This window comes from Monodelphis domestica, chromosome X, assembly GCF_027887165.1.
Source record: "Monodelphis domestica isolate mMonDom1 chromosome X, mMonDom1.pri, whole genome shotgun sequence".
Taxonomy (NCBI): Eukaryota; Metazoa; Chordata; class Mammalia; order Didelphimorphia; family Didelphidae; genus Monodelphis; species Monodelphis domestica.
In genome coordinates, this window is record NC_077235.1 from 81,238,897 (window position 1) to 81,260,346 (window position 21,450).

At 41.9% G+C, this 21,450-nt stretch overlaps 1 protein-coding gene across 3 annotated transcripts; it reads left to right on the forward strand.

Moving 5' to 3' along the window:
* Positions 1-7,786: 7,786 nt before the first annotated feature.
* On the forward strand, positions 7,787-14,720 carry NXT2 (nuclear transport factor 2 like export factor 2). 3 transcript variants are annotated; one of them, XM_007506935.3, is made up of 4 exons: positions 7,787-7,988; positions 9,245-9,331; positions 10,845-10,947; positions 13,940-14,720. In XM_007506935.3, exons 1-4 carry the CDS (start codon positions 7,968-7,970, stop codon positions 14,116-14,118), a joined length of 390 nt encoding a protein of 129 aa, XP_007506997.1. In that variant the 5' UTR covers positions 7,787-7,967; the 3' UTR covers positions 14,119-14,720. The 3 variants fall into 3 exon arrangements, with proteins under 3 accessions (XP_007506997.1, XP_007506998.1, XP_001376018.3); XM_001375981.5 differs by having other exon boundaries at positions 7,810-7,988; positions 10,845-10,989; XM_007506936.3 differs by lacking the exon at positions 9,245-9,331 and having other exon boundaries at positions 7,804-7,988; positions 10,845-10,989.
* Positions 14,721-21,450: the final 6,730 nt, after the last annotated feature.

Consider the following 21,450-nt stretch of genomic DNA (forward strand, 5'->3'; position numbering starts at 1 on the left):
AGTTTTCTGAAGTTATATGATCCATATTGTCTCCCTCCCTTCTTCCCTCCGTGTTCCCAGAGCTGACAAGCAATTCAATCTGGATTGTACATGTATTATCATGCAAAAACATATTTCCATATTTAAAAGCTGGTCTTTTGGAAAAAACTAACAAAATTGATAAGCCTTTAGCCAATCTGATAACAAGGAAGATAGAAAATCAGTAAGGAATGTGAAATCACAGCAAACCCAGAAGAAATAAAAAAGAAACAGAGGAATCCCTTCAAAAATATAAAAGGATGGCAGCAGCTGGGTGGCTCAGTGAATTGAGAGCCAAGCCTAGAGACGGAAGATCCTGGGTTCAAATCTGACCTCAGACACTCCCCAGCTGTGTGACCCTGGGTAAGTCACTTAACTCCCATTGCCTAGCTCCTACCACTCTTCTGCCTTAGAAGAGGATTGATTCTAAGACAGAAGGTAAGGGTTTAAAAAATATAAAAGGAAACTGAAAGCCAAATAAGGATCTCCAATAGTCCAATCCCTGAAAAAGGTGAGAGCTGACTATTAAGGAATTCCTGGGGGTGGGAGGGGAGCTTCTTGTCCAGATGGATTCATAAAAGAATTCTATCAAACTTTTGAAGAACAATTAGTCCCAATACCAAACAAATTACTGTCCCAAAGTGAGAAAGAATCCAATTGGATTCTTTTTATGAGACAAATAGAACCATACTACTAAGGGAGGAAGGCAGAAAGCACAAAACTAGGGGACCAAAATCATTCATGAATAATGACTACAAATTTAAAAATAGTCCTATCAAGCAGGCTACAGTAATTCTTCCAAGCATATTAAAACCCCAAACATCCCCAAATCACACAATTGGCTCAAAAGCCATGAGGAGTCTTTGACACCGTACAAGGAAGAAGAAGAAGAAAAGCAGAGGAGGAGGAGTAAAGGGAACTTTTAAATCTCTCCAAAGCATATATCTGAAACTGAAAGGAAGCCTCATCCTCAATGGTAGTGCACTAGAACCCCCCAATAAATAGAAGAGTGAAGCAAAAACCTGCATTCCTCCCGTTATTATTTGATATTCTTCTGGAAATGCTAGCAGTAGCAACAAGACAAGAAAGATAAAGAAAGACCTTAAGGGCATAAAGAGAAGTGAAAAATAAAATAGAGACAGGCAGAAAGGAGATAAAATGATACTTCTTTGTTGATGATATAATGGTTTAGTTAGAAAAGCCTAGAGAATCAGCAAAAATATTAATAAATAATGATTTGGGGTTTGGGTTTTAAGAGATGACTCTATTACAAAAATGAATAATATGGAAATAGAATTTGAGTGCTTATCCATGTATAACCCAGCTCCAAGAGGGGGGAGGGAAGAGAGGAGGGAGACAACACGAATCATATAACCATGGGGAAATTTTTAAAAATAAAAAATACTAATAAATAGCTTCAGTAAAATGTCAGGCTACAAAACAATCCTCAAAACCCCAAAATATTTCTATACAATAATAACAAAAAAGGGGGGCAGCTAGGTGACTCAGTGGATTGAGAGAAGAGAGGTCCTGGGTTCTAATTGAACCTCAGACACTTCCCAGCTTTGTGACCCTGGGCAAGTCACTTAACCCCTATTGCCTAGCCCTTGCTGCTCTTCTGCCTTGGAACCAATACACAGTATTGATTCCAAGACAGAAGGTGAGGTTTTATTTAAAAAATAATAGCAAAATGCAAGAGACAATAGTATATAGGGAAATATTGTTCCAAGTAACTATTAAATGAATAAAATGTCTGGGGATGGATATACCAGAGCATATAAAATACTTGTATTGATTCAGTTATAAAATTCTCCTTGAAGAAATAAAAAACTACATAAATAGCTGGAAGAATATTCAATGCTCATGGTTGGGCCATGCTAATATAATAAAAATGACAATACTGTCACAGCTAATTTCCATTAAATTTTTTTATAGGCAATGGGGGTTAATTGACTCCCCCAGGGTCACCCAGCTAGGAAATATTTGAGGACAGATTTGAACCCAGGACCACCCATCTCTAGGCCTGACTCTCAATCCACTGTGCCACTCCGCTGCCCCCCAATTTCCATTTTCATTGTTATACTGTTCAAATAACCTAAGGGTTAATCTACAGAACTGGGTAACACAATAATAATTCATTTAGAAAAAAAAAATTCTTAAGGTATGTCCTAGAATATCAAGGAAGTAATGAAGAGTGGAAGGGGCAAAGAGGGAAATGGCATTTCCATACCTCAGTTATGTTATAAAGCAGCAACCATCAAAGGAATGGGCATTGGTTTAAAAAATAGAGGTAAATCAATGGAACACACTACACAAGGGAAAATAAAAAGCAGAGGAGAAGGAGGAATCAAGCATTTAATGAGCACCTTCTATGTGCCAGGCCCGGTGCCAAGTTCTAGGGATAGAAAGAAAGGCAACCGACAGTCCCTGCTGTCCTTAAAGGAACTCATTGTCTAATGGGGAAGACAATAAGCAAATAGCTGTATACAAACAAGATAAATACAGGATACAGTGGGAGGCTTCTCAGAGGACAAGGCACAGGGATCAAGGAAGACTGGGAAAGGTGGAACTTTAGCTGAGATTAGAAGGGAGCCTAAGAAGCTCCTAAGGAGGTGGAGATGATGATGGAGGGCATTCAAGGCAGTTCACGGAAATGCTCAGATTGGGTCGATGGAACATACTCTTTGAGAAGCATCGAGGAGAAGAGTGTCAATGGATTGTGCAATGGAGTGCACAAAGGGGAATAAGATGAAAAAGATCGGAAAGATAGGAAGTTCCTTTAAAAACCAAACAGAAGACTTTACAGTTAATCCTGGAGGAAACAGGGAGCCACTGGAGTTTATAGAATGAGGTTGGTGGAGACAGAGGGAAAGCGGTGATGTGGTCAGACTTGTACTTTAGAAAGATTAATTTTTAAAAATATTTTTATTCTTTACCAATGACATGTAATAATATCTCCCTCCCTCCCTTCCTTTCGCCTTCCTGGTGCTGGCAGGCAATTAGATCTGGGTTCTGCATGTTGTTATCATGCAGACCACATTTCCATTGTGTTCATTTTTGTAAGTGAATAATCGTGTAACACCCAACCCCCAAACCTAAATCCAGATAAACTAGGGTGAAAAATGATCTGCTTTCACCTGCACTCTGACTCTCCCAGTTCTTTCCCTGCAGGTGGAGAGCATTCTTTGTCCCAAGTCCCTCAGAATCCTTCTGGATCTTTGTATTGCCGTTAATAGCGAAGCCTATCACGTTTGACCATAGAAAGAGTGCAGGACGGATGAGAGCAGGGAGAAATGTGTGGCCAGGAGGCTCGTGCAATAGTCCAGATGAGAAGTGATGAGAGCCCGACCAAGGTAGTGGCAGTGACAGAGGAGAGAAGTTATAAAGGCAGGGGTGAGATATAGTGAGGAGTTGAGGATGACACTTGGGCTGTGATCCTGGGTGACTGGGAGCTCCCCTCGACGGTTATAGGGAAGTTAGGAAGAAAGGAGAGTTTGGGGGGAGAAAGATGAGCTCAGTTTTGGACATGTTGAGCTTAAGATGTCTCCATCAGACATGTAGTTCCATGTGTCTAATAGACAATTAGGGATTCCCGACTGGAGGTTTGGAGAGAGGTTAGGGCTAGACAAGTAGAGTTGTCTGAGAGTTGTCTAAATAGACTGGAGAACTGAAATCACAGGGGCTGATGAAATCAAGTGAAATAGAATAGAGGGAGAAGAGAAGAAAGTCTACCACAGAGACTTGGAGGCTACCTACTATTGACAGAAGTGAATGGAATGAAGAATCCAGCAAATGAAACTGAGACCAGATCGGTGGAGAAGAATAAGTGAACTTCATATATGCCGGACACTGTGCTCAGTGCTTTTTTTTGCTTTTTTTCTTTTCTTTTTCTTTTTTTTTCTCAGTGCTTTTTACAAATATGATCTCATTTGATCCTCACCGTAACCTTGAGAGGTAGGTCTTGTTGTTATTCCTATTTTTACAATTGAGGAAATTGAGACAAGCAGAGGTTAAGTGACTTGCACAAGATCACATAGCTAGGAAGTGTTTGATACTGGACTTGAACTCCAGACCCAGGGCTCTATCCCTTGTATCACCAGCTGCTTCCATAATAGATAGGTAGGAGGAAAAACAATAGACAGGAGTGTTCCTAAAACTTAGAGAGTATGAAGGAGGAAAAGGTAGTCAATAGTGTTAGAAGTGCAAAGAGACCAAGGAGAATGAGGACTAAGAAAAGGCCACTGAATTTATCCCAGCAATATCCCAGGGAGAGTCCCAGCCTGAGCTTCTGGAATCCCTAACTTTGCTGGGAAAGAAAAAAGTGAGATTGTTGCTTCTCCACCTACTTGTCTATTATGGAGGGAGATGGTGATACAGTTCTGGGCCGTAGGAAGACCGGAGTTCAAATGAAATAAAAGATCATTGGTGATAATAAACAGTATGTATCTAAAACCATCAGCCAATATCATCTGCAATGGGGATAAACTAGAAGCCTTCCCAATAAGGTCAGGAGTGAAACAAGGATGCCCATCATCACCTCTATTATTTGACATTGTACTAGAAACACTAGCAGTAGCAATTAGAGAAGAAAAAGAAACTGAAGGCATCAAAATAGGCAAGGAGGAGACCAAGTTATCACTCTTTGCAGATGACATGATGGTCTACTTAAAGAATCCTAGAAATTCAACCAAAAAGCTAATTGAAATAATCAACAACTTTAGCAAAGTTGCAGGATACAAAATAAACCTGCATAAGCCATCAGCATTTCTATATATTTCCAACATAGTTCAGCAGCAAAAACTAGAAAGAGAAATCCCATTCAAAATCACCCTAGACAAAATAAAATACCTAGGAATCTACCTCCCGAGACAATATGGAACTATATGAACTATATGAACTATATGAACTATATGGACTATATGAACTATATGAACATAACTACAAAACACTCGCCACACAACTAAAATTAGCCTTGAGCAATTGGAAAAACATTAACTGCTCATGGGTAGGACGAGCCAATATAATAAAAATGACCATCCTACCCAAACTTATTTATCTATTTAGTGCCATACCCATGGAACTCCCAAAAAATTTCTTTAGTGATTTGGAAAAAAACATAACAAAGTTCATTTGGAATAACAAAAGATCAAGGATATCCAGGGAAATCATGAAAAAAAAATACAAAGGAAGGGGGCCTTTCAGTCCCAGATCTCAAACTATGTTATAAAGCAGTGGTCATCAAAACAATTTGGTACTGGCTAAGAGACAGAAAGGAGGATCAGTGAAATAGACTCGGGGTAAGTGACCTCAGCAAGACAGTCTATGACAAGGCCAAAGATCCCAACTTTTGGGACCAAAATCCACTATTTGATAAAAAATGCTGGAAAAATTGGAAGACAGTGTGGGAGAGATTAGGTTTGGATCAACACCTCACACCCTACACCAGGATAAACTCAAAATGGGTGAATGACTTGAACAAAAAGAAGGAAACAATAAGTAAATTAGGCGAACACAGAATAGTATACATGTCAGACCTTTGGGAAGGGAAAGACTTTAAAACCTAGCAAGACTTAGAACGAGTCACAAAATGTAAAATAAATAATTTCGACTACATCAAATTAAAAAGCTTTTGTACAAACAAAACCAATGTAACTAAAATCAGAAGGAAAGCAACAAATTGGGAAGCAATCTTCATAAAAACCTCTGACAAAGGTTTAATTACTCAAATTTACAAAGAGCTAAATCAATTGTACAAAAAATCAAGCCATTCTCCAATTGACAAATGGGCAAGGGACATGAACAGGCAGTTCTCAGCCAAAGAGATCAAAACTATTAACAAGCACATGAAGAAGTGTTCTACATCTCTTATAATCAGAGAGATGCAAATCAAAACAACTCTGAGGTATCACCTCCCACCTAGCAGATTGGCTAACATAACAGCAAAGGAAAGTAATGAATGCTGGAGGGGATGTGGCAAAGTAGGGACATTAATTCATTGCTGGTGGAGTTGTGAACTGATCCAACCATTCTGGAGGACAATTTGGAACTATGCCCAAAGGGCAATAAAAGACTGTCTGCCCTTTGATCCAGCCATAGCACTGATGGGTCTGTACCCCAAAGAGATAATAAGGAAAAAGGCTTGTACAAGAATATTCAAAGCTTCGCTCTTTGTGGTGGCCAAAAATTGGAAAATGAGGGGATGCCCTTCAATTGGGGAATGGCTGAACACATTGTGGTATATGTTGGTGATGGAATTCTATTGTGCTAAAAGTAATAATAAAGTGGAGGAATTCCATGGAGACTGGAACACCCTCCAGGAAGTGATGCAGAGCGAAAGGAGCAGAACCAGGAAAGCATTGTACACAGAGACTGATACACTATGGTACAATCGAACGTAATGGACTCCTCCATTAGTGTCAATGCAATGTCTCTGAACAATCTGCAGGGATCTAAAAAACACTATCCACAAGCAGAGGATAAACCGTGGGAGTAAAAATACCGAGGAAAAGCAACTGCTTGACTACAGGGGCGGAGAGGAAATGACTGAGGAGAGACTCTAAATGAACACTCTAGTGCAAATACCAACAACATGGAATGGGTTGGAACCAAGAACACATGTGAAACCCAGTGGAATTGTGCTCTGGCTATGGGAGAAGTGGTAGGAGGGGGGCGGGGGGGGGGGAGGAAAAGATAATGATCAGTGTTTCCAATGAATAATGTTTGTAAATAATTTCCAAATAAAATAATGTTTAAAAAGTAAAAAAAAATAAAAATAAAAATTCTTCTACAAAAAAAAAAGATCATTGGTGATTTTGGAGAGAGCAGTTTCAGTTGAGGTTGAGAACCAGATTCTAGAGAGTTAAGAAGAATGAGAGAAGGGTCAGCTAGGGAACATACACCATGCAGTTGGGAACACCTGGGTTCAAATCTGACCTCAGATACTTCCTAGCTGGGTGACCCTGGACAAGTCACTTAACATCAATTGCCTTACTGTTCTTCTGCTTTGGAATCAATACATAATATTGATGCTAAGACAGAGGGTAAAGTTTTAAAGAGAAAGAGGAAAGGAAAGGCAGGGTATCAGTTTTGGATGGCTTTCTCTGGGAGTTTTAGCACAAAAGGGAGAGACTATATGGGAGACAGATGGAGTGATGGCTAGGGGATGGATGGCTCAAGGCAGGTTTGGGGGTTGGTTTTGTTTTCTTGAGGCTAAGCATATTTGGAGGCAGTAGGGAGGAAGAAGCAAAGATGAGTGAGACAGTGGGGATCGGCAATCTGCTGGAGAAGATGGGATGCAGTGGGCTCACTTGTGTGTGCAGAAGGGTTGGCCTTGGTTCGTGGGGCGGAGGAGGAGGTGGTGAGGGAAGAAGGCATGACGGTGATGTGAGATGAGGGCCAGGGGAGAAGAGGCAGCTCTCGGCGGATCATTTCACTTTTTCCCGTAAAGTAGGGATTTCTGAGTCTTTGGGACCCGCCCTCCCCAGATGCTGGGCCCCCCAGTCTGAAAACAGGCAATCCATGCATCTTAGCATCATTCTTGATTTATTGGCAAAGGCTCTGCAAAGATGCAGAGGCCCTGGGCCCGCCCACCACGCGGTTGCCAGGCTACGGCTTTGCCCCTCCCCCCCTTTTCAGTTGTCGTTTTCCTTCCGCCCCTCTTCCTTAGAGTTGCCCCGCACGTCCCTAGCTTTTCATTGGACTCTGACCGCACTTGGCGCCCAGCACGGGCTCTCTCTCGGCTCAGCTAGCCAATCAACGTTGGGCAAAAGCTTGTGTGGCCCGTAATCGTGCCTTTAAAGGCAAGGGAGGCGGGGCGAGCCGGGGACTGCCTGAGATTTGATACCGTCTGAGATACCGGCAAACTTGAGCCCTTCCTAAGAATTGAGCGGCCTCCGGTTCCTCCAGTGGGCCTCGCCCGACGAGCTGATCCATACAAGCAGGCAGCGGCGATGGCGATGGCTATTGCAGCGGTGAGTCCCAAGCGTCGATTTTGAGGGCGGTTGGAGGGGGCCGGAGAGGAGAGTCGGCCGGGGGAAGCTGTGGGCTCCACCTGTCGGCTCTTAGCCGCTGTCTCTCCGGGAGGGGGAGAGCCAGGCAGCCGGAGACCGAGAGAAGCAGCGGAGAAATGGAAAAGCGAGGAGAGCCCCCCCCCCCGCCCGTTTCCCTCCCCCGGCGGGCTGCCTGAAGGGAGGGGCGCTCTCCGGGACCCCTTGAGGAGTCACGAGGAAGGAGAGCGATCTCCGCCGCTCCTTGAATTTCGTGCGGAGGGTGAGCGAGCCACGTGAGGGAGTGGTTCTGGGGGCCAAATAACCGTACCTGTACTCTCTGGGGGCTATTCGGGATGCAGTGTGCAGTGGGGGGAGGGGCTGAACTCGGGGGAGGGGGAGGGAACACGTGCGGCCCTCAGTCTATATCCGGGTGGGCCCTCAGGCCACGGAATCCTACTCTCTTCTTGTACAGCCTGGGGAGAGAAACTGACTTGGGGGAATCACACCGAGGCCCCGGGGGGAGGGTCCTCAAAGGCTCTCCTCTGTTTTACAGAGGGGGAAACTGAGGCCTACGGAGGGGAAGGGATTTGTCCAAGGCCACACGTTGCGACATAGACTCGGAGCTGGAAGATACCCTGGGTTCCTCCAGCCCCTCCCCACCTCATCTTCTCATTTTACAGAGGAGGAATGTGAGGTCCAGGGAATGATTTGTTCAAGGTTGAGCACAGAGGAGGAACATGGAGCCCAGGGATGGGGAGTGACTTGCCCAAGGTCGAACATCAAATCATTATAGTTGGAATGGCCCTCCAAGGCCATCTAGTCCCACCACCTCGTTTCTTCATTTTACAAAGTAGGAATGGGAGGTCCAGAAAACGATTTATTCAAGGTCTCTCAGAAGAACCTAGATCCAGAGAGGGGAAAGGCCGGCCAGGTATCAAAATTCAGGTGAGATGGCTTAGAAACAGCTAAGGTCCGCAGGTAGAAAGAACTCTGGCCCTGGAATTGGGAAGCCTCATGTATTTTTTTACTAGTTGTATAACCTTGGGCAAACAACGAAACCTCTGTGTGCCTCAGTTTCTCCAAGCATAAACTGGGGATAATAACAACTACCTCCCAGAGTTGTGATGAGGATCAGATGAAGATATTAATAGAATGTTGCTTTTATAGCCTTTGAGGAGCTTGAATTTGGCCCAGTCTGGAAGTGGAAGTAAGCTTATGTGCCAAACTCTTTTTTTTAGGATTTTAAAACGAATGCAGATCAGGCTTGTAGAGCTGCGGAAGAGTTTGTCAATGTCTACTATGATACTATTGATAAAAGAAGACAGGTTCGTATTAGGGACACACACACATACATACATATAAAATGAAAGTGCTTTAGCTTTTCCTCACAGCCTCCTGGGATTCTTTGCATAAATAAGCGGCCATTGCTGGCCACTTTAGTGCCAGCTGTTTCCTATTTCTTAGCCATAGCTTTAGAGCCGGGAAAAACCTTTGAAGCCATTTAGTTCAATTCCCTCATTTTATAATGAAGTAAACGGAGTCTGAGAAAAATCAAGTGTCAGGAGGAGCAAAAAACAAGCAGGATTTGAACTTGGGGCCCCTCAACTCCAAAGTTAGAGTGTCAAAGTAAGAGACTCCACCAATTACTACTACATGTGACATTTGCTGTAATGTGTCCTGATTTGCACCTTTTTTGAGGCCACTACTGTGGGTATCATGTTAGATGGAGCCCTATCCCTGGAGTCAGAAGACCTGAGTGCCAGACTCGGGTACATACTAGTTGTATATCTCTGGGCAAGTCACTTAACTTCTTCCTCCTTCAGTTTTTTCATCTGTAAAATGAGGGTGATAAGAGCATCCATATCCCAGGGTTGTTGTGAGGGTTACACTGGAAATACTTATAAAGCAGAGGTGTCAAACTCTCAGGCTTCAGGCAGCCCCCAAACTCCTAAGTATGGCCTAAAACAGATTAAAATGTCATTGGGAGTCAGGGGGAAAAGCTGGGTGGATCAGTGGGCAGAGAGTCAGGTCTAGAGATGGGAGGTCCTGGGTTCCAATTTGACCTCAGACACTTCCTAGCTAGGTGACCCTGGGCAGGTCATTTAACTCCCATGGCCTAGCCCTTACCACTCTTCTGCCTTGGAACCAATACCCAGTATTGATTCTAAGGTGGAAGATCAGGGTTTTTAAAAAGTTACTAATGAACAAAGGATACAGACTTTTAATGAAGAGTGAGTGGTATAGGGACAGCTAGGTGACTTGCCTAGGGTCACACTAATTCTCTTTTTTAAACCTTTAAGGCAGAAGAGCAGTAAGGGCTAGGCAGCAGGGGTTAAGGGACTTAACCAGGGTCACCCAGCTAGGAAATGTCTAAGAACAGTTTGGAACCCAGGACCTCCTGACTCTAGGCTTGGCTCTCTATTCACTGAGCTCCTTAGTTGCCCCTCTACCATACATTCTTTGTTAAAAGCCTGTGTCTTTTGTTCATTAGTCATTTTCTTTTCTTTTTAAAACCCTTACCTTTCACCTTAGAATCAATACTCTGTATTTATTCCAAGGCAGAAGAGTGCTTAAGGCTAGGCAATGGGGGTGAAGTGACTTGTCCAGGGTCACACAGCTAAGAAGTATCTAAGGCTGGTTTTGAACTCAGGTCTTCCTGACTCCAGGCCCAGTGCTCTAACCAATCAGCAAGAGCCTGCCTTTGAATTGAGTATATATTCCAGTAGAACTGATGGCATGGGGTTGGGAAAGTGAATATTACTCAGAGGTGCAAGACAAATGGACGTGGTGTCAGGAAAAGTAACAGAACAGAAATCTTGGTCTCTACCTTTTCCTTAGATGATGACTCGATTGTACCTGGATAATGCGACTTTGATTTGGAATGGAAATGTTGTGAATGGACAAGAGGCCCTGGGAAAATTTTTTGATGCGTTGCCTGCCAGTGAGTTTCAGATCAATGTAATAGACTGTCAGCCTGTTCATGGTAAGATCAGGGGTTTTCTCATGCAATAAACATCATGCTCTTAAGTGGCTCCATTAGACTTTAATTACTCAAATCAGGTTGTTGAGGAATTTTATAGTTTATTACCAGCTAGTAAGAGAATCTTAAAATCGGGGAAAAGACATTTTAGCCCAGGCCCATTGTTTGGCAAACGAGAAAATAGAAGTATGGGTCGTGGATTATTTCAGTAGCCTGCTTGGGGCTGGGGCTGGGGGGGGTGGTGGTGGTGGGGGTCTGCCTGCCTCCAGTCTCTCCCCACTCCAATCCATCGTCTATTCAGCCACCAAAGTGGTTTTTCTAAAACGTAGGTCTCATCATGTTACCCCCATGCTCAATAAACTCCAGTGGCTCCCTATTGCCTTCAGGAGCAAATACAAAATGCTCTGTTTGGCATTCAAAGCCCTTTGTCACCCAGCTCCCTCAACCCTTTCCAGTCTTCTCACACATTCCTCCCCCCACCCAATACATACTGTTCCATCCAGTGACATGAGCCTCCTGACAGTTCCATGAACAAGACCCTCCATCCCTCAGCTCTCTCTGGCTGTCTCCCATATCTAGAACACTTTCCCTTCCTCACTCTGAGTACTGACCCCCTCTTCCCTGCTACCTTTAAATTCTAGCTAACATCCCACCTTCTACAGGAGGCCTTTCCCAGCCCTTCTTCATTCCAGTGACTTCCCTCTGTCCATTATTCCCTATTTGTCCCATAGACAGCTTGCTTTGTAGAGATTTATTTTATTTTTGACCAACTCCATGTAAGAACAAATTTCCACACACGTTTTCCCAAGTTATATGATCGAACTTCCCTCCTTCCCTTCCCCTCCCGGCAATTCAGTCTGGGTTATACGTAGATTATCACACAAAACAAATCCCCATATTGGTCATTTTAAAAATGAAATTAAATTAGATTTTTACCACTTACATGCAATAACAAATTTCCCCACGTGTTTTCCCAAGTTATATGATTAAATGTATCTCCCTCCCGGTGCCAGCAGATGATCTGAGCTAGGATAGATATGTATTATTACCCAGAATATATTTCTATAGCAATCACTGTTGTAAGATCCCAATCTCCAAACCCAAGTCCAAATAAATGGGAGAAAACTCGTCGCTCCCATCTGCATTCTACCTCCGACAGGTCTTCCTCTGGAGGAGGAGAGCTTTCTCTGGCCCAACTCCCTCACAATTGTCCTGGATCATCATATTGCCTGCCACGAATAGCTATGTCTAGCACTGCTGAGCATTCCACAATATTGCCGTGGATTTGTTTCATACCCACAAACATTGGACTAGGAGCTCCTCCAGGGCAGGGACCAGCTTTGGCCTTCTCTGGAATTTCTAGTGCTTAGCACAGTGCCTGACACACAGTAAACACTCCATAAATGTTGATCAATTGCTGGTCTAGACACCAGGAGATCTGGGGGTCCTTTCACTTTTGGCCTCTCCTCAAGCTAGTTTTTTGAGCCGAAGCAAATCGTAGAAGCTCATGAAAGAAGAAATATTTTAGGAGGGAATAGAATCATTCAATAGTTTCGTATTCGGCCTTTCAGCTTGTCCATTCGAAAGTCTTTTCTCTATATATCCTGGAAGAGTTTCCTATTTGTAGTGATTCATGTGCTTCTCTGGCTTATGCAGCGGACCGCCAGGGATAATGAGACTTTGGGTGCAGGGTAGGGAACTCGAGGAATTCTCAAGCAAATACTTGCCTGCCATGCCCTGGAAAGTCTAGACAAGAGTTACCCAGAAGTCCTGAATAATGTATTCAAATTTCTTATACTCCTTTAATGCTTCAAAAAGGTAATTTAGGCTGAGACTTGTGCTGCAATAGTTAATATTTCATGATCTCCTTCCCCTCTGGGTGGGCCTTAAGTTTTTTTTTTCTTCTGGTGCTATTTCTGGGTGACTTGAGTGCCCCAGCTTGCTAGGGAGCAGAGTGAATGAGGTGTGTCTGTGTGAAATACAGCTTTCCTACCCTAGAAAGTCCTCAACTTTCTAAATTCCATCATCCATCTAGAAGGATCAAGATTTTGAAATATATGTCTTTGAAATGCACTGGAGGCATTTAGCTTTCTGACTTTGTGGGTCAGCTGGTACAGGCTGGCTATCTGTGTATGGTCTGTGATGATTCTAGAATTTTTCTAGTTAGAGTAGAGGGCAGGGTCAATTTAGCAAATATTTCTACCATGTGTAGCAAATAGTGCTTGGCCCTGAGAGAGGGAGCAAGGAAAGGAGGAATTAAGGAAAGAGGGAGGAAAGAAGGAGGAAGAAAAAAGGGAGGGAAGGGAGGAAGGAAGAAAGGAGGGAGGGAGGAGGAAGCAAGGAATTAAGGAAAGAAGGAGGGAGGAAGAAAAAGGAGGGAAGGGAGGAAGGAAGAAAGGAGGGAGGGAGGAAGGAAGGAAGGAAGGGAAAGAGAAAGAAAGGGGGGAAGAGGAGAAGGAGAATGTTGTGTCAGATCTGAAACCATTTGAATGAAAAGAAAATTTAAGGAGCAGTTTGGACTGATAGTGGACTCAGTGGACTGATAGCCAGGCTAGAGAAGGAAGGTCCTGGGTTCCCATCTGGCCTCAGACACTTCCTAGCTGGGTGACCCTGGACAAGTCACTTAACCCCCATTGCCTAGCCCTTACCTCTCTTCTGCCTTGGAATCAATACACAATATTGATTCTAAAACAGAAGGTGAGGGTTTAAAAAACACACACATCTCCAAAAGTAAGTTGGAGCCAGGTGGTGAAGGACTTTATATGCCATGCTGAAGAGCAGGTATGTTGCCCTAAAGGCAATACAGAGGCAACAGGTGGCATTTGGACACAACAGCCAACTTGTACCTTAAGAAATTGTATTGAAAAGCCAAGAGACTATTTGGATTACACTGTAACTAACTGCAAAATTGGCATTGAGGGCATCCCCATTCTCTCTTCTCTTCTGTGTGCAGAACAAGCCACTCAGAACCAAACTACTGTCCTCGTGGTGACCTGTGGGACAGTGAAATTTGACGGGAACAAGCACCGCTATTTCAACCAGAACTTCCTGTTGACCGCCCAAGTCATGCCAAACAGCATTGTGTGGAAAATCGCGAGTGACTGCTTCCGTTTCCAGGATTGGTCAAGTTAGGCCTGGCCAGAAACGGGACTCTCTTGTCCCTGGCCTGAATGTTCCAGCATTCTTTCTTTAAAATGTTTGAAATTCATTTGTGTTCTCCTGTTGTCCACCTCATTTCAGAAGTGCTGTAAACCCAGAGTGCACCAGAGGTGATGAGTCTTTCAAAACGATTTAAATCTCGAGAATAGCAACTGGTGGGGACACTCTTAAAAGTTTAAGACTGATCCTGAAATGCTGACTGTTTACTATTTGTTAAAAGGGCAACTACACCACGATAAACTTGATCCATCACAAAAACGACTTCCTTCTTGACATTGTGTCCGACAATGTGGCCCCCTCATTACTTTAACAGATTGGAGCGGGTTAATACTATCCAAATACTCACTTCTTTTCAGTAAAGGCCGCAGAGGAGCCATCAAAGTCAGGACAATGGAAACGCTGCTCCTTGTTACTTGCTGGGCTTTAAAAACTACTCACATGTTCTGGAAATGTATACTGTGAAGTGATTATGTTCAAATTGGTTTTCAATGAATTACAGAGTTAATATTAGAAACCCGTAGAAGCAAACTGTTTTTGAAATTAAATGTTGCAATAAAAGTGTTTGAAAGCACAAATGCCTCAATTTTGTCGGCGTGACAGAATTCCTCATAAAATGGTGGTGAATAGAGTTCCCTTTGTATTGTTTCATAAAGGTTGCTACCTCCCATTTCTTGATATTCCTCATGTTTGTTTATCGGAATTATTTGCTGCTTTAATTGTATCGTGGCATACTGCTATATTCACACCCCACAAATGATCTTAATATTTATTCTCCCAAGTTTGGACCTTGTTGCTTTCAGTTTTTTTGAAATTACAAATGATTTGAATCCTTTCAGCATCTCTGGACGTAGTGCTCTTTTTTATCTTTTTGATGACACTCTCAGGATATATTTCCCAAAACTGAATTGTTGAATCAGAGGGTATGATTGGTTGGGTCCTGCCAGATGGCTTTCCCAAACTGACCAAAAGGAAAGAGAGCATTCTGTTTTGGAGTGCTCAGAGATCTGCTCATAGTATAGTACCCAGGTCATGGAAAGACAAGCTCTTCCAAGTGTAATAGGGTGATCAATCCTACCCCATCTACAATTCTGCTATTTGCTTAGTTTAAAAAGCACTGTGGGGGCAGCTGGGTAGCTCAGTGGATTGAAAGTCAGACCTAGAGATGGGAGGTCCTAGGTTCAAATCTGGCCTCAGACACTTCCCAGCTGTGTGACCCTGGGCAAGTCACTTGACCCCCATTGCCTAGCCCTTACCACTCTTCTGCCTTGGAGCCAATATACGGTATTGACTCCAAGATGGAAGTTAAGGGTTTAAAAAAAAACACTGTGCTACAGCATAGAAATATTGTTGACAGGTGTACTTCTGGGGGCAAAGGTTAATTTTTTTTTTACTTTTTTTTTATTAATATATTTTATTTGATCATTTCCAAGCATTATTCGTTAAAGACATAGATCATTTTCTTTTCCTCCCCCCCCCACCCCCCATAGCCGACGCGTAAGTCCACTGGGCATTAGATGTTTTCTTGATTTGAACCCATTGCTTTGTTGATAGTATTTGCATTAGAGTGTTCATTTAGAGTCTACCCTCTGTCATGTCCCCTCAACCTCTGTATTCAGGCAGTTGCTTTTTCTCGGTGTTTCCACTCCCATAGTTTATCCTTTGCTTATGAATGGTGTTTTTTTCTCCTGGATCCCTGCAAGTTGTTCAGGGACATTACACCGCCACTAATGGAGAAGTCCATTACGTTCGATTATACCACAGTGTATTAGTCTCTGTGTACAATGTTCTGGTTCTGCTCCTCTCGCTCTGCATCACTTCCTGGAGGTTGTTCCAGTCTCCATGGAACTCCTCCACTTTATTATTCCTTTTAGCACAATAGTATTCCATCACCAACATATACCACAGTTTGTTCAGCCATTCCCCAATTGATGGGCATCCCCTCGTTTTCCAGTTTTGGGCCACCACAAAGAGCGCAGCTATGAATATTTTTGTACAAGTCTTTTTCTCCATTATCTCTTTGGGGTACAGACCCAGCAGTGCTATGGCTGGGTCAAAGGGTAGATATTCTATTGTTGCTCTTTGGGTATAGTTCCAAATTGCCCTCCAGAATGGTTGGATCATTTCACAGCTCCACCAGCAATGAATTAATGTCCCTATTTTGCCACATCCCCTCCAGCATTCATTACTTTCCTTTGCTGTTATGTTAGCCAATCTGCTAGGTGTGAGGTGATACCTCAGAGTTGTTTTGATTTGCATCTCTCTGATTATAAGAGATTTAGAACACTTTTTCATGTGCTTGTTAATAGTTTTGATTTCTTTATCTCAGAACTGCCTATCCATTTCCCTTGCCCATTTATCAATTGGAGAATGGCTTGATTTTTTGTACAATTGATTTAGCTCATTATAAATATGAGTAATTAAACCTTTGTCAGAGGTTTCTATGAAGATTTTTTCCCAATTTGTTGTTTCCCTTCTGATTTTAGTTACATTGGTTTTGTTTGTACAAAAGCTTTTTAGTTTGATGTAGTCAAAATTATTTATTTTACATTTTGTGATTCTTTCTATATCTTGCTTGGTTTTAAAGCCTTTCCCCTCCCAAAGGTCTGACATGTATACTATTCTGTGTTTACCCAATTTACTTATGGTTTCCTTCTTTATGTTTAAGTCACTCACCCATTTTGAATTTATCTTGGTGTAGGGTGTCAGGTGTTGATCTATTCCTAGTCTCTCCCACACTGTCTTCCAATTTTCCCAGCAGTTTTTATCGAATAGTGGATTTTTGTCCCAAAAGCTGGGATCTTTGGGTTTATCATATACTGTTTTGCTGAGGTCGCTTTCCCCCAGTCTATTCCACTGATCTTCCTTTCTGTTTCTTAGCCAGTACCAAATTGTTTTGATGACTGCTGCTTTGTAATATAGTTTTAGGTCAGGGACTGCAAGGCCCCCATCATATGTGTTTTTTTTTCATTATTTCCCTGGATATCCTTGATCTTTTGTTCTTCCAAATGAACTTTGTTATGGTTTTTTCTAAATCAGTGAAGAAGTATTTTGGTAGTTCAGGCAAAGGTTAATTTTAATAAGAAATTTCTCCATGTTTTCCAAAACTATATGATCCATATTGTTTCCTTCCTCCCTGCCCTGCATCCCCCAGAGCTAACAAGCAATTTGATGTGGGTTATACGTGTATTATCATGCAGAACAAGTTTCCATATTATTCATGCTTGTAAGTGAATAATCTTATAAAACCAAAACCCCAAATCATATACACAAATAAACAAGTGAAAAGTCATATTTTCCTCTGCGTTTCTGCTCCCACGGTTCTTTCTCTAGAGGTGCGTAGCATTCTTTGTCATAAGTCTCTCAGAATGTCCTGGATCCTTGTATTGCTGTTAGTAGCTGTGATGTGGAAATCACTTTAAAAGACTGATATATATTAATTTAAGGTCTCCAAGGAATTCAGCTATGTAATTCCTAAATGAAAACTCAAGTCAGCAGTCAACCTTTTATGGAGTTTTTAATTACAAACAGGAGGAAGAAAGGTATTAGAGAGAGAGAGAAAGGGGAGAGAGAGAGAAAGGGGAGAGAAGGGAATAGGGCTTAAATACCCACTCTGCTTAGGCTGGGCCAAAGGCCCAAGGCCTTGGATAGCCGAGGCAAAGAAAAGAGATCAGTCCCTATCACTCACATGACCAAAATGGAGAAACAGAGTCTCAGGGCCTCCACTCCAAGCACTCACTCTCCTCCACACAGGAAGTTCCAATACTCCTCAGCTCTCCTCTACCTCACTTCCTGTGTCTCACCTGTGCCAATGGTGGCTCTAGCTTCACCCAGGACCGCCCAGAGAGCTGTCCCCTTTGCATATGTCTGTTGAAGGCCATATTCTCAAATAATTAAATCTTGAGCTTTGCTGCAGCCCTTCCTAAATCCTGTTACCTTGAGTAGGGTGGAGATTGTAGTTTCCAAGACCTGATTCTGTCATTCCAAGTATCTCTATTGTTATTGATCAGGAAATAGCCAAATCCCATCCTCTAAAGAATGGTTTGAACAGGGTTGAGTAGTTTTGAAATTCACAATTCCCCCTGAGGCCCAAAGAAGACTAATCTCTCCGATGGGTCTTGTAAACATACTAGCTATGAAATTATAATAGTTAGAGATAAGGGAAAAAATAGGACAGATAGAGAAAGACAGCAAAACCAATGTTTTCCTGGGCATATTGACAAAAGCCAATTAGGGGGCAGTCCCCTTTGGGAGAAGAGTGTACATTCAAAATAAATTCAATCAACCTTCAGTTCAAGCAACCACACCCCAAGGTTCATTCTTGATCTTGATGTAATATAGGTTTCTGGCATCTTTCTGCAACAGTTCATTCTCTGGATTTAGGAGTTAGCAAGCTTCTTCCTTGAAGATATTTCTCAAACAAAAAAAAACTTTTCAAAATCTTGGAATTTTATTAAAATATAATCCCCCCTGAAGTGGGTGTTAAAAAAATCCAGTTCAGCTCAGGATGCATTGTTGAGTTATGGGGGTATATGAGTCAGTTATTAAAAGAATTCAAAAACAATAAAAACAAAACAAACAAAAAAGCAAAAATATATAAAGGGAAAAATATGGATGAAAGTTAAACTTTTGGGAGAAAGGGAAGAAAAAAATTCAAAATCAGAATCAAAATACCAAAATCTATGTATAAAATGTTGAGTAAACAAGAATAACTTCATAATGGGCCCTTGTAAAGGTCCAGTTTACAGTAATTTCTATCCCACAAGTCTGTAGGACAGAATGCAGTAATATTTCACTCACCCATTTGCAGCCAAGCCTATAGGAAGTTGTCATATTACAAGAAAGAAAGGAACTAGAATTCTATTTTGATAAGGAAGAGTCATTCCCTGGTCTGACTTTTTTCATTCTCAATGATATAGGGAGCCAGCATGATAGTCAAATTTTGGTACTTATATAAAGAGTGTAGATGCAAGGAAGTCCTACGACTTACCGTATGTCAAGCATCGCAACCTCGAGTCCACATTAGTATTTCCTGTGTGCTCTTTTGGCACTATTCAGGTAAAGTCTGTGCTCCTTGTTTTTATCCCATTTCCTGGAATCAGACACAAACATAACATTTTATCAATAAATGGCAGGTTCCCACAGTCTAAAGTTGTTTGGGTATGTATATTTAAACTTATATTACTGCAGAGAGAGAGAAAGAGAAAAAAATTAATTGTATGTACCTTTTGTACAAGAAATGAAGAAAGGGAAAAATTCAAATATTCAAAAGAAAAGCAATAATAAAAAATAAGGGAAAGAGAAGGAAAAAAAATCAGGGATTCAGTGTGATTTTGAAAAAACAGCATCCACTTGTCAATGGATTATTATCTTCAATGCTTATGATAGGATACAATCAATCAGTCTCAGCAGAAAATGCTCTCTTTACATGTGAGCAATGAATCCAAGAGTCCTTTTCTCCAACCTTTATAGATGTTGGAGTAGTTAACAATATTTGGAATGGTCCTTCCCACGAAGGCTGAGTTGCTCCAGTACGCTGGAAATTTTTAATATACACCTTGTCTCCTGGGTTCAGGTCGTGAAGTGAAAAGTCTAGTGGTCCAGCTTGTACTGCAGCTCCAGATTCATGAAGTTCACGCAGTTTATGCTGTAATTCCTATATGTAGGAAGCAATACTAGTATCTCCCCCTAATAGTGATGTATATGCCGGGGAGAAAGGCTTAGCCTGTATAGGCGGATGCCCAAAAAGCATCTCAAATGGTGAGATACGTAAGTCTCCTCTAGGCCTGCTTCTAAGATAAAATAGGGCCAGAAGGAGAATTTCAGGCCATTTTATTTTATTTTTTTTTAATTTTATAGTATTTTATTTGATCATTTCCATGCATTATTCATTAAAGACAAAGATCATTTTCTTTTCCTCCCTCCCACCCCCCATAGCCGACGCGTGATTCCACTGGGTATCACATGTGTTCTTGATTTGAACCCATTGCCATGTTGTTAATATTTGCATTAGAGTGTTCGTTTAGAGTCTCTCCTCTGTCATGTCCCCTCAGCCACTGTAGTCAGGCAGTTGCTTTTCCTCGGTGTTTCTACTCCCTCAGTTTGTCCTCTGCTTATGGATAGTGTTTTTTCTCCTAGATCCCTGCAGATTGTTCAGGGACATTACACTGCCACTAATGGAGAAGTCCATTACATTCGATTATACCACAGTGTATTAGTCTCTGTGTACAATGTTCTCCTGGTTCTGCTCCTCTCGCTCTGCATCACTTCCTGGAGGTCGTTCCAGTCTCCGTGGAATTCCTCTACTTTATTATTCCTTTTAGCACAATAATATTCCATCACCAACATATACCACAATTTGTTTAGCCATTCCCCAATTGATGGGCATCCCCTCGTTTTCCAATTTTTGGCCACCACAAAGAGCGCAGCTATGAATATTTTTGTACAAGTCTTTTTGTCCATTAACTCTTTGGGGTACAGACCCAGCAGTGCTATGGCTGGATCAAAGGGCAGACAGTCTTTTAGCGCCCTTTGGGCATAGTTCCAAATTGCCCTCCAGAATAGCTGGATCAGTTCACAACTCCATCAGCAATGAATTAATGTCCCTACTTTGCCACATCCCCTCCAGCATTCATTACTTTCCATAACTGTCATGTTAGCCAATCTGCTAGGTGTGAGGTGATACCTCAGCATTGTTTTGATTTGCATCTCTCTGATTATAAGAGATTTAGAACACTTCTTCATGTGTTTATTAATAGTTTTGATTTCTTTATCTGAAAACTGCCTATCCATGTCCCTTGCCCATTTATCAATTGGGGAATGGCTTGATTTTTTGTACAATTGATTTAGCTCTTTATAAATTTGAGTAATTAAACCTTTGTCAGAGGTTTTTATGAAGATTTTTTCCCAATTTGTTGTTTTCCTTCTGATTTTAGTTACATTGGTTTTGTTTGTACAAAGGCCTTTTAATTTGATGTAGTTGAAATTATTTATTTTACATTTTGTGACTCTAAGTCTTGCTTGGTTTTAAAGTCTTTCCCCTCCCAAAGGTCTGATGTGTATACTATTCTGTGTTTACCCAAATTACTTATGGTTTCCTTCTTTATGTTTAAGTCTTTCACCCATTTTGAATTTATCTTGGTGTAGGGTGTCAGGTGTTGATCAATTCCTAATCTCTCCCACACTGTCTTTCAATTTTCCCAGCAGTTTTTATCGAATAGTGGATTTTTGTCCCAAAAGCTGGGATCTTTGGGTTTATCGTATACTGTCTGGCTGAGGTCACTTGCCCCAGGTCTATTCCACTGATCC